Genomic DNA, 13,706 nt, shown 5'->3' with positions numbered 1-13,706 from the left:
TTTATTAGCACCCCCTTAGAACCATTAAGCCCCCAGCAGCACCCCCCCCCCCCACCACAGGCTGAGACTTTATTGGAAGAAATTAGGAATAATTTTTCATCATATTCTCATTATAAATCATTCAGGATGCTTAAAGGCTTAGTTCACCCAAAAAGGATAACGTATAAATGTCATTCATACAACTCCAACGGTTAAATTAATGTCTTCTAAAGTGACACGATCATTTTTGGTGCGAAAAATATCAATATTTAAATACGTTTTAACCATAAATCTTCACTTCTGGTCAGCAGCAGTATACGCATTCATGAGAGCACTGAGTTCACGCAGTCTCTCGTGTAACGTTTTTGCATTGGCATGTTACGGATGTAATCTCACGTTCTCCTCTCAGTTGAGACATCCAGGATAAGCACATAAACGCGCCATTGTGAGTAAATGTATATATATATATACAGATAAATGCAGATCTAAACCAAAACCAATGAAGCTTCTGTACAGCGTTCCTACTTCTCAGTTGTAAACAGCGCTGCTCTTCCGGTACTTTCGCACGTGCGTCAGTTCTCACGTGAACATGCCAACGAGGTTACGTCACATGCGCATACTGCTGCTGACCGAAAGCAAATGATTATAGTTAAAAAGTACTTAAATACTGATCTTTTTCTCACCAAAAGCAATCATGTCGCTTTAGAAAGCATTCAGCTGAAGTCCTATGGATGACGTTTATGCTGACTGACTGTCAGTTTTTCTTCAAATGTGTTCTGCAGATGAAAGAAAGTCATACACACCTGGGATATCATGAGGGTGAGTAAATGATGAGAGAATTTTCATTATTGGGTGAACATTGTTAGCTATTACATGGCTCTGGAATACTCAGTTCTCATAGGTCAATGGCACCATCCAGCGGTTAGATATTGCTCTGTAACAATAGCACATCCGGGGATTAAGACGTATCAGACCGCTCATCCGTGCTCTGCGAGGCATCTCTCCTGCTTCTCGGCTCACTGTGCGATCTCTACAAGTACGCTAATAAAATAATTTCAACTCAAATCAATGTTTCATGTGCATTTATTTATTTGGCAAGTAGTATTGTAATAAGCTGGATAATGAGGAGTCAGATGGTCATTTTCACAAAATAAACACCAACAGAAGTCCGACACAAATGTTTATTGTGCGATAACAACCGGCTGACAGTACATTATACCTTAATAACAGAAGACTGGATAGGCAAAACAACAGAAAAATGTATATATATACACACAACAACAGTTTAAATGTTACTTTTTATAATCTCAGAAAAAAGTCTCAGGAAAAATTATTCTGTGGAAAAGTGAAACCATTATGTGAGAAATTATAATGCAGTTAAAATCAGATGAAATTAAAAACAGTATTTCCATTTAATACAGTATAGCACATTATAAACAATCAGTCTTTCCTGGTTAGTGGATCATATTAATGAAGCTTCTTCTTTAGAACTTTACAGGTTGACAGTCTGTCTGTAGCATCTGTAGTAAAGTAACAGATATTGGGTTATCTTGTTAATTTCACAAAAAATATCTCCCATTTCTTATGGTTTTAGAATTATTTGTACTATTCATGAGATTATTATACTTCTAATATTCAAATTAAAATTCAGTTCAGTCATGAAGATTCAAGCGTAAGAGAGAATTTAGCAATGTGGACTTTAAAACATTTAAGACATTACAGTGAGATTTTCTGTAAAGCTGCTTTAAAACGATGTGTATTGTGAAAAGCGATAGATAAAAAATGCACTATTTACTATTAAGGGGCTGTTGATACGTTTTGGGATATGTTGTCACATTAAATGGGGGTAAGTTGTCACAGTGGGAACCAAAAAGCCATTTAATCGGTTTTTATTATCATTTTAAGAGTAAAACCATTATGAAACCCCAAACAATTTATGAAACGGCAAAAACAGAAAAAATAATTTTAGGCCAACAGATATTGTCATTAATAAATTGTTTAAAATTACAACATTTAAAACACTTGTGACAACACACCCCGACTTCCACATATGAAAAATACCCTTGCCCTAAGAAAACTGTTCTACCTTTTGATTAAGTTCTACCTTGATTATACTATATTGCAGCTATTTTACTGAATTGTATTACATTAATTTATGAAAAGAATAAATAAATTGTAAAATTCACTAAAATTATTCTAATTTTCAACCGTTTTGAACTAGGTATTTCAAAACTAAATTGATAACTACTGCTAGAGACGGCACACATTTGTGTAATTGGACTTGCTGAGATATAGCCCTAACTTATAGCAGTAAGGACTGACCAGGTGATCATGGCTGTTGACCAAAAGTTTTCAGATATTGTTTTGAATGACTCAGTGACTGTTTATTTTCAGCCAAAATTTGAAATGTGCATGGCACCACAACATGTTACTGAGTGCACTTTAAGTGTAAATTAACTCACTATTACACAGCTGAATACATGTAATAGCTTCATAATTACATTATAATTATACAATATTACATAGTATTAATCACAGTAAAATAAATTGTATCTAGACTGTACTTAAGTGTACTTCATGTGTAACTACATACCTTAATAAGCTATGCTTAAGTTTAAATTAACTCAGTAGTATACATCTCAATAGGTGCTAGCACAAAATTTAAATGTAGCCTACTTACACATATCCACCTGCCTGCATGACATGGACATTAATGAACGAGACATGCACAAATGTATTTAAGAATATAAAAACTTTATTATAATATCACGCTGATGGCAAAGTTTTCTCATTGAAAGCTGTGGGTTTACCAGCCTCGGCCTTCTGAAATCGAAATTAACATTTCATTTTCTTTTCTCTGTAGCCATTCATTTTGGCGCTGCAGCTTCAGGGAGCTGCTTTTATCTAAAAATAAATAAATAAATGTAGCCTATGTTCTCAGAATCAAGACAGAATACAACAAAAATACATTTAAAGTACCAATAAAAAAATACACCAAAATGTAAAACACCTAGACCGATTACAGTAATAGTCAGCATAATAAACAGCATTTTTTTTCCTTTCTTTTTTTTAGGGAAAAATAATAAATAGACCTGTTTGACCTATTCACCAAACAAAACTGTCAGGACAACATGAATTATTGTCACTAACTAAATGGTTAAACCATGGTTTAGTAAACACCTAATTTTATATTAAGTTGGGGCTGCTAACTAAACATCTTCCTTTGTAGACAATATTGTATTGAAATAGAGAAAACATTTGGCTATAATGCATAACTTATATATACATATATAAGCTAGAATTTTATTGTGCCATGTGATAATTGATTCACTTGTTACCTTAAATTAGATTTAGGACTATAGTGCTACTAAACTTTTAATTGTTTTTACTCAGTTTGTCCATATTTGTCTCGATTTCAAAAACAGAATTCAGTTTCTTCTCCTGCTGCTAGTAGTTATCTAGTTTGAAAGACTAACAGGATTCTGACATTACATTACACAAACTGTACTACAATCTATTTACGTAGTCAGATCACTGCATTTAACAAACCTTATTTTTTTCAGTCCACATTTCAACAGTCTTCGCAAGTTTATCTTTTAGCAAAAATCAAGCAGCACTTCCATCACGTACTGTTTTTCACAGGCGATGTCCAGGATTCCCGGCGACATAACTATAATTGCCATGTGATAAAGCATTTCAATGAGGCGTCGGCGCAAAAATAAAGTGGTGAAAAACAGGAAATTTAAAGACCTAAGAGGGCAACACCACTATTGTAGCGCAATTCTGCAGCAGGTCGCAACCAGTAGCGGTTTTAAACACCACGCAAACCATGCAATTGCGTTGAGACCCGAACGTAGGGGGGCCCCCGGCCCGAGTAGGAAAGCTCCGTAAAAAACGCTTGAGGGAGGAGTGACATGTTGTTCTGGGTACACATGCGAATACGCTGCGGTCTCAGAACGGTTCACGAAGCCGCCGGGTTCGGGTCAGTAGGACTTTGGCTTCAGGTTTGTAATTTATGAAAACAATATACAGTCCTTCCGAACTTGATTCACCCACGCGCGCTCACTCACACAGATACTCGCAAATGGATGAGGGGCCATTCACACAGAACGTATTTTTGCGTGCATCTACTCTGTTTTTCCATTGTTTTTCTATGTAAACACGTGCTGGACGAATGTCCTTGACTGCTGCACCAGGTCTCGTTGTTTCTTCAGTGTCTCACGCAGGACTGGCACATTTTTAGACACAGTGTAAAAATAACTTCAGGTCTGAAAATGTCGAGACACCTGCGTTCTGTTTCAGTCGTTGCACTGCATCTAGATTGTTTTTATTGCAGGTGTCACAAAGATTGAACGTTCTGAACAAGTTCAGGCTGCAAAGAGGTGACTGTTACAATTTTTAACATTATTCCAGATTATTCTGCACCAAGCAAACCCTCTTATGTAGTAACCCTGCTCACTTTTGGAGAAATCACGCCCTATTTTGGAGATCTCCGGCCTGCAGCTATACCTACTTGAGTCCAGGCGCGCTGTGTACACTACAGTGGGAGGGGCTACATTCAGGTACCGCCCACAGCGTTAAAGTTCAGTTGTTGGTAGCTGTGTGGAGAGCAGCAAAAGGTAAGGTTTTTTTTTTCTTCTTCAGTCAGTACTACTAACTTGTAACTGCATCTTTTCAAACGGTTTATAGCTGTTTTTATAAATCTCTATCGATATTGCTGTTGTGTTTTTGTGATTTTAACTGCACGATATGCTCAGAGTCAGAGAAGTTGCACAACATCGCACACAGAGACATTAACGTACATTGACACTGCTGCGTTCATGAAATTTTCGCCGTTTTTTGCGAGAAATAATAATCAAACATTAAACAACGCAGAACCATTGACTAAGAACGTTTATATGTGTTTAGATAAGTCATATAACAGTGAATTTAGACTGAGTGAATGCCTGTCCGTGCCTTGTGATTGATGAGACAGATTTGACCAAGAACCGAACAGTCCTACAAGAATGTGTTGAGTATTCCTATCGGAATTTCTATCATCATTTGATTCAATCATCAGAACACTTTTACACTGCTAATGTATGTGGATTGTGAAATAGGAAAGTCTTGGGGAGTGTTTTCAATTATGAGTTTTTAAAATGACTTCCTTGCATTATGTGGTTCTCATGCTATGTTGTGGCCTTTATTAAAACCCATTTTCCTGGCTTTGCAAAAATATGATGCATAAAGATGTAATTAAATAGTTAGAAATGAAGGTCACACTACATCATGGAGGTCATTTTAAAATCTGCACATTTTTGCTTTTATGAATGTCCCCCAGAAAAACAGTTTTTATTCATTTTAGTGTTTGCTAAAATATATTTACATGAAATTATCATTCACATTTGATAGTGAGTAAACTTATTACTTATATATAATATAACTTATTAGTTGTTACTAAACTTATAAATTATTATTTCTTTGTTATTATGACTTGCTTAAATGTGTTTGTTGCCTAGAAGCAACAATGTGCAACAATGGAATGAATATGGATGTGGATGCAATGGATGCAGCTACTGTAAAGAATAATGCAGTTACCATATGTTTTTTATTTTGATTTTTTTTTTTGTGCTGTCCATTTTATGCAAGAAAATTGAATCAAACATTTTTAACATTGCATTCATAATGTGTTCATTTGACAAAAAAAAAAAAAAGAAATGCTTGTTTTGCAACCAACCTAAAATAAAATAGGAAATATATATATATATATATATATATATATATATATATATATATATATATATATATATATATATATATATATGGCTCGTCGACCATGACGTGGGACGCTGGCTCGTCGACCGTGACGTGGGACGCTGGCTCGTCGACCGTGACATGGGACGCTGGCTCGTCGACAGTGACGTGGGACGCTGGCTCCGCGGCTGTGACGTGGGACCCTGGCTTGGTGGTCGTGACGTGGGACTCTGGCTCGTGATCCGCCTCCCCCACAGTGAACGGTAAACCACTTATCAGTAGGGCAAGGTCGATATACTGAGTCAGGCTGTAGGTACTCCAACCATCAGGCATCAGGGAGGAGACCGGCTCATTCAGCCCAAAATGGAAACAGTCCTTGAGGGCAATCTCATTAAAGTCAACCCTGCAGGCCAGAGCGCAGAAGTCCTTTACATATTCCTCCAGGGGACGATTCCCCTGATGTAAACGAAGAAGCTGAACTGCTGGGTTCATTTTGTGGTCAGGTATTATGTAACGTTGCTGGCAAAGACAGGCTGACGAAGACGATGATGAAGTTAGAACCCAGGTGCAGTTTATTTACATAAGTGAAATCCAACAACTGTAAATCCTAACGTGAAACAAAACATAAACTTGACTTAACTTGACTTGAACAATCCAACAATGTTACACTTACAATACCTGACAATGGACAATGGCAAACATGAGGCTAAATACATGGACAACGGAGAAACGTGACAATGATAACCAATGACAAGACAGAACTGATAACAAGGTAACAAGACAATAAACCAGTGAAAGCAAGACACATGAACATGGAGGGAAACATGAAATCACATGACCTGGCAGGGAAAAAGGAAATAACATGACATGGAACACATGACTATAAAACAGGAACTAAACTTCCAAAATAAAAGACATGAACACAAAACATGAACAAAAACACATAAAACCATAACAGACAGATGCACAAACACTTTCTGTTCAATACATCTGACTGAATCCAGATGATCTAAGAGGGTTATTTTACAGCAAATTATCGTTTGAGTTCCGTTCTGTGCAAATGAGTCACCATTTGAATATAAATGCGATCTTCGTCCTCATGTAAATTAGATTTCATGAAGATTAAGATTGTAATAGTTCACACTGTCCCACTTCCGATAAATATTTTATAGTTTATGGTCATTATCACAGGTAAAACTCAATGTGGGAATCCAGAAAACTTTATTTACTGAATAAAGCTGCAGGTCTGTATGCTGTCAGTCAAAGTTCAGAGTGAGCTTGCCATTAAATTCACACGGATTACTCAAGAAGGAACTGAATGTCCAGAGGCTTAAGGGCATTTTACATGGTATGTGGCAAGAGACATGCTTTTGCGATATGGGCAGTATGTAGCACAAGCGCAACAATGCCCGCAACTGCTGAAGCTCAATGCAACAGTGTGAAAACATCTATCTCTCAGTGACGCGATTACTGTCAGTAGCCTATTATATGCTGTGTTGCATGTAAGTGATAGTTTAAATAAACAACAACCAAATAAAATTAATTTTACATTTCAGAAAATTATTTAACTATGAATTTAACTCATTCTCAATAAACAAGATTGGTGGGAAGACATTGTTTCAAATGTCATTTACATGTTAAGAGAACCAAAATAAGTTTTTTCTTTTTTTTTCTTTTTTTTTTTTAAGGCATTTGATGCGAATAAAATCCTCACTGTTGGTTGAGGATTTCCTCCAAGTTACTTCAGCTTTTAATGTCGGTGGGAAAAACAGCTTTCTGTGCATTAGCGCCAAGATTTGTGCTGGTTTTGGTAACTGCAGTGGCTCGTGATCCAATGCTCATTTTTTAAAAGACAAGTTCAATACAAGTTAAGCTCAATCGACAGCATTTGTGACATAATGTTGATTACCACAAAAAATCATTTCAACTCGTTCCTCCTTTTCTTAAAAAAAAAAAAAAAAAATACAGTTACAGTGAGGCACTTACAATGGAAGTGAATGGGGGCCAGTTTTTGGAGGGTTTAAACAGAAATTTGAAACGTAAAATTTTAGCACTTGCATAAGTTCTTCTGATAAAATTTGTGTATTATTTGAGCTGTGAAGTTGTTTAAATGGGTCGTTTTAGGGTTTGTTGACATTATATCGTCATGGTAACCAAGTTGTAAAATTGGCTATAACTTTACAAAGAAAAGGTTAGTAAGCGATTTTATCAAACTAAATCATGTTAACACACATATTGTTTACATCATGTGGCTATACTTTTAAAACAGTGAGTATTTTAACGTTCAAAAATTGGCCCCCATTCACTTCCAATGTAAATGCCTCACTGTAACCTCAAATTTTTCTTTTTTCTTTTAAAGGAGGAACGAGTCTAAATACATTTTTGTCTAAATACACAAATGCGATTGAGCTTGAGCTTGTATTAAACCCAGAATATTCCTTTAATGGTTGGGGCATTTCATCGGCAGGTGAAGAAAAAAATTATATGCTCACTGTAAAAAAACAACTCTGTTGGCCGATGTGTGAATGTTTGCTCCTAGTATGAATGGCTTCATTGGAATCCATTGTTTCTATTTGAAATCTTCATCAAATTCACGTTTGGTGTGATCCCTCATGTCATGACCTCTTTAATATACAGAGCCAACAGTTAGTCATTTGTAGGTTGATTTACCTAAAAATTGTTTTCATGCAATTGCTCTGTTTGTTTTAGTGGCCTGTGCAGCCCGACACAGTAGCACTGACTCAGCCAATGATTTTGGAGTGGGACTCCACTTTGTTTAAAGGTGCTATATGTAAGATTGACAACAAGCATTTGAAATGGGTGCTGCAGGTGAAATTCTAAATATTGGAGAGTTGTCTGCCCCATCCCAGACTCTAAGCTCATGCGGGTTGCCAGAATGAGGACACGCAACAGGAACAGAAACTGAAAATATCAAGTGATGAGTTTTACACTGTAAGTTGATCAGCTAATGTATACGTTTGCAGTGTTTTTATTGTTTTCAAATTATAAAGCAGCTCGTGTGGATTTTTACGTGATCCAGTTCGTTTGCTGGCTTCCATGGCTGCAGCACGCAGTGTTGTTTGCCTGCAAACTTGTTCAAATCTGGCAACCCGGCGGTGTCGAAATACTATTGGTGAGTGGGCAGTGGGCGAGATCACACAAACAGAAATTCAGAATGGAAACTTCAAAGTAGAATATACTGGCTGTAGCATTGTTATCGGAGAAGCCAGTATTTCAACTTAGCATGTTTCCTAATCTCTAATGACATATTATGGTCATTTTATGATTTAGTACAGTACAAATATTACATATAGCACCTTTAAAGGAATAGTTCACCCAAAAAATTAATTTCTCTCATTATTCACTTACCATGATGCCATATCAGATGTGTATGACTGTCTTTCTTCAGCGCTTATTTACAACAGAAGAACGAACATCACGCAAGGGATCGGCCATTTCAAACAGCATCAGAGCCCCGGAGGGAAGCGCCGATTTAAAGTTAAAAACGTTTTATCGACTTGTTTCTTACATAAACCTATCGAGGATTACTTTTATGCTGCCTAAATGCAACTTTTGGACCGTCAAAGTGCTAGCACCCGTTATTTGCATTATAAGGACCTGACAGAGCTCTATATTCTTCTAAAAAATCTTCATTTGTGTTCTGCTGAAGAAAGACAGTCATACACATCTGGGATGGCATCTGGGTAAGTGAATAATGAGAGAATTTTCATTTTTGGTGAGCTATACCTTTAAAAGATAATGGGGATAATGTTGAGGAAACCTGTTTGAAAACAGTAATTATTTTTGCAATTTCCCTTGACACTAGTGTTGCAGAAATGACACACATCAGCTTTTGTAATGCTGTGTTTGCTTGTTTGCTTCCTCAGGGCTGTAGATGAGCACTGGTGCAGCACTTTGAAAGTCTTCCGCTGAGAGCTCTGTCAGTATGCAGTGTTTGTCTTTGTCTATGAGGCTTGCTATAGGCCTCTGCAGGTATGTCAGTGTACCACACTTATCACGCTCATCTGTATTACTGCAGCAAAACTACGTCCTTCATCCCAGGTACAGCAGTACGACAGTAAATCAGAGCACGGCGTCCTACAGCTACGTGATAAGTGGGGCGGGATCTGCAGGCTGCGTGCTGGCCAACCGCCTCTCGGAGAATGCGTCTGATTCGGTGCTCCTGCTGGAGGCGGGGCCTAAAGACATGCATCTTGGCAGCACCCGCCTGTCCTGGAAGATTCACATGCCCGCCGCGCTGACATATAACCTCTGCGATGACAAGTATAATTGGTTTTACCACACATTACCTCAGGCAGGCATGGATGAGCGGGTGATGTACTGGCCTCGCGGGCGAGTTTGGGGTGGCTCGTCGTCACTCAACGCCATGGTGTACATCCGCGGGCATGCCGAGGATTATAACCGCTGGCAGAGGGAGGGCGCAGAGGGTTGGGACTACGATCACTGTCTCCCGTACTTCCGGAAAGCCCAAACGCATGAGCTGGGAGCGGACCTATACCGAGGGGGTGACGGACCACTGCACGTCTCGCGAGGAAAGACCGATCACCCTCTGCATCACGCATTTATCAAAGCGGGTCAGCAGGCAGGTTACCCCTTCACTGATGATATGAATGGATTCCAGCAAGAAGGATTCGGATGGATGGATATGACCATCCACAAAGGTAAGCGTATTACTCATTAGTTCAAAGTAAGGGAGAAAAGGGAAAGACCTATTATTTTTTTCATTATTTTGTTGAGTCAAATAGGTTTTATGACTTTAACCCTCTGGGGTCTGAGGGTGTTTTGGGCCCTGGAGAAGTTTTGACATGCCTTGACATTTGTGCTTTTTTTCAGTTGCTTAAAAACATATTAATGGCTAAAGTCTGATAACACTGTATTCAGCACAAACTGGGCTACAATAATATGTGAACAACATGTATGTACATATTTGTATTTTTGAGAAAATAACATTTATGTGTGTTTTTTTTTTCACAAGACTTTTGAGAACTGGATCTGGTAGCCTAGAGTTTTTGCTACAAAATGATGTGAAAACCATCCTGATCACTCATTCATACAAAACAATATAGTCATTTAACTTTTGTAAGACACTTTTAGTGTTAGAAAGGCCATATGCAAGGAGGCGTGGATGATCATGAATATTGATGTAATACACACCTGAGGAGACAAAGACCCCTCCCCTGAGAGAGAATGAATGTGAGGAGACTTACTGATTGAATGTATTATTTGTAGCTTATTCACAAAAGTTTCAGTTCAAAGAAGTAATCTGACTATACATTTTCTTTACTTAAAGAATTTACTTAAAAACTTCAGACCTACACTACCATTTAAAAGTTTTAGATCTGTAAGGTTTTTTAATGTTTTTAAAAGAAGTCTCTTCTGCTCACCAAGGCTGCATTTATTTGATCCAAAATACAGCAAAAACAGTGATATTGTGAAATAATTTTACAATTTAAAATAACTTTTCTATTGAATATATTGTAAAATGCAATTTATTCCTGTGATCAAAGCTGAATTTTCAGCATCATTACTGCAGTCTTCAGTGTCACATGATCCTTCAGAAATCATTCTAATATGCTGATTTTCTAATATGGGCATATTTACAGCGCATTTTACACATTTACACCCGTACAGATATTTGCAAGCACAAGCTTCATTGATGATAATGAGGCAGCATAAACACTAGTTAAAATATAATCTAAACATTCATATTATTTTTATATCATATTACATATCATATTTATATCATACAGCATACAATTTAAATACCTGCTTTAGCCGAAACAACATTTAAATGTAACTAAAACTTGCCTATTAGGACATATTTCAAATTTCAATACTCTGAATCCTGGCTGGCAAGTCTGGAAATAGTCCAACTAGTAAAATATGTACGTTTATATAAAATAGCATGTCAACTAACGTAAGTAAAGACTTACTCATCCGAAATTGTATCCTCGGCTGGATCAAGTCGCTCTTCAAAATCCAAATGTTCCTCATATGAGCTTTTGTTCTGAGGAAAATGTGAACTCTTCGTCACTATCCAGGAGCTTCCTCACCTGTGTAGCGTGCCATCTTCCAAACGTGCAGAAAAGTGAATGAACGATGTTTTTTAAGGCAGTGTTGGGGGCGTTTACCATTTGCATTGATCGCCTCAGCACATTACCATATGAATAGCGTGCTCTGCTGGTGGGTGTGATCACATTAGCTGAGCCAGGAGAAACTGTACATCGCTTTGTTTCATACAGATTACATTGCAGGTGAATATTTGTTTTAAATTTGAATTATTTTATTTAAAAGTAGACATTTTATGCTTTCTTTAGACATATGTTTCATGTTTGTGTGATAAGTATTCACGGAGTTTCAGTTCATTGTGTTTCAGAAAGATGCTCGCGGAGACAGAGACGGCTGAAAGCGCACCCTGTTTATTTTCTTTATTTTACAAAAGCACAAGGTTTTGTTGTTATTGTGAGTGTACAGAAATAAAAGTAGACCCTTTATAGTTTCTAATGATGTCTTACACTTATCTGTATGCCCAAAAATGACGGAGTATTTTAAGTTGTTTCCGCTGTTATGAGGAAACAATCCAGCCGGCGCGTCCGTCGACACCAGAGGGTTAAGCAAGTTTTAATCACTTCAATAGTTTAATAGATATGCTGTCTAAAAAAACTAAAAAGTTTGTATTTTGGCTCAACTTACCTCAGGCCTGGTGGTTCATCTTACACCAACACCCACCATTTTGAAAAATATTCTGAACAGATCAGATTAACAGGGTAAGCAACCCTCTATGGACACGTTGGAGAATTAATCGCCACTGGATAGTACATTTTTGTATTTACTCACCAAACTTTTGACAACATGTAAGCGTAATGCAACTGAAAACTAAAAAAGATATTAAGAAAACCTAGAAGGGGGCATCACACACACACACACACACACACACACACACACACACACACATATATATATATATATATATATATATATATATATTAGGGATGTGCGCTACGACTAATTTGACTGTCGTTTAAACGGAAGTTTTGTAACCGACTAGTCTAAAGAGAAACCAACCTTCAGTTTCAAATACTTAATCTATTCCAAATCTGATGCTAAATTCTACTGAAAAGGGGCATTTATCTGCGACGTGCTCGCCTTGCATTATGAACATTGTACATTAAATATAGAACACGACACGCATTCACTGAATCAACATTAGCGAATATTTAACAGACATATTTATTGAAAACAATTGAATGAATAGTGCAGGATCAATGGAACAACCCTAAAAGCCTGTTCTAAACGGAAATCACCAAGTAAAAGTTACTTAACATATTAAAACAGTCAGGACATTGTTGAAAATAATTAACAGGTAGACTAAGCCAAATCTATGAGAGAGAAAAAAATGTGCTGAAAAGTCACGTGTATTTCACGCCATGCAGTTGTGCATTAACCATTGATCTAATATGACAGCTGTTCGGTAAAGAACGTTAACCAATAACAGTTATGATGTAAAAAAAAAAAAGTAGCTATAGGATAGAAAACATAGGCCTGTGATGTAGGCTACAATAAACCTAATGTATTCTAAACATGACGTGCACACAGAATCAAAGATAGTTTAACCCGTTAAGCAGTCGGCACCTCCTTGAAAATAGCCTTCTTAATCAGCAGATTAAAAAAATTGCATACCTAGTCTAAAACAGTTATTTTCTAGGCTACTTATTCAAAAGCATATATTTTTTGATGAGTAAAATTAACCCGTCGACATGGTCTGGTGAAAGACGGGACTTGACTCACCTGAGGCGTCTATCCTGCGCTTGAAAAAGCCTGCTCAGCGGAAAAATAACATCCAAGCATGCACAGATGTAAAGAAGACTCAAATGTGAAAACATCCATAGGGACTTTCAAAAATTTGGAAAGCCAATTCCCGCACCACCGATGTGATTTCCTAACTACTTTGCTGAGTTTGCTTGTCTAGTGAG

The 13,706-nt window shown here is 37.2% G+C and overlaps 1 protein-coding gene across 2 annotated transcripts in view; it reads left to right on the top strand.

Annotated features, from left to right (window-relative positions):
- Window positions 1–4,547: 4,547 nt before the first annotated feature.
- chdh (choline dehydrogenase) overlaps window positions 4,548–13,706 on the top strand; it is a 55,899-nt gene continuing 46,740 nt past the window's right edge. Inside the window, exons 1-2 of one of the 2 annotated variants that reach the window (XM_051670163.1) lie at window positions 4,548–4,598; window positions 9,600–10,394. In XM_051670163.1, the coding sequence (XP_051526123.1) occupies window positions 9,659–10,394 (736 nt within the window). In that variant the 5' untranslated portion in view covers window positions 4,548–4,598; window positions 9,600–9,658. Of the gene's footprint in view, window positions 4,599–5,807; window positions 5,976–9,599; window positions 10,395–13,706 lie in introns of those variants that run through there. The other variant, XM_051670162.1, reaches the window with a different exon arrangement.

This window comes from Myxocyprinus asiaticus, chromosome 33 (assembly GCF_019703515.2).
Source record: "Myxocyprinus asiaticus isolate MX2 ecotype Aquarium Trade chromosome 33, UBuf_Myxa_2, whole genome shotgun sequence".
Taxonomy (NCBI): Eukaryota; Metazoa; Chordata; class Actinopteri; order Cypriniformes; family Catostomidae; genus Myxocyprinus; species Myxocyprinus asiaticus.
The sequence above is the reverse complement of the archived record's forward strand: the minus strand, read 5'-3'. Positions and strand labels throughout refer to the sequence as shown.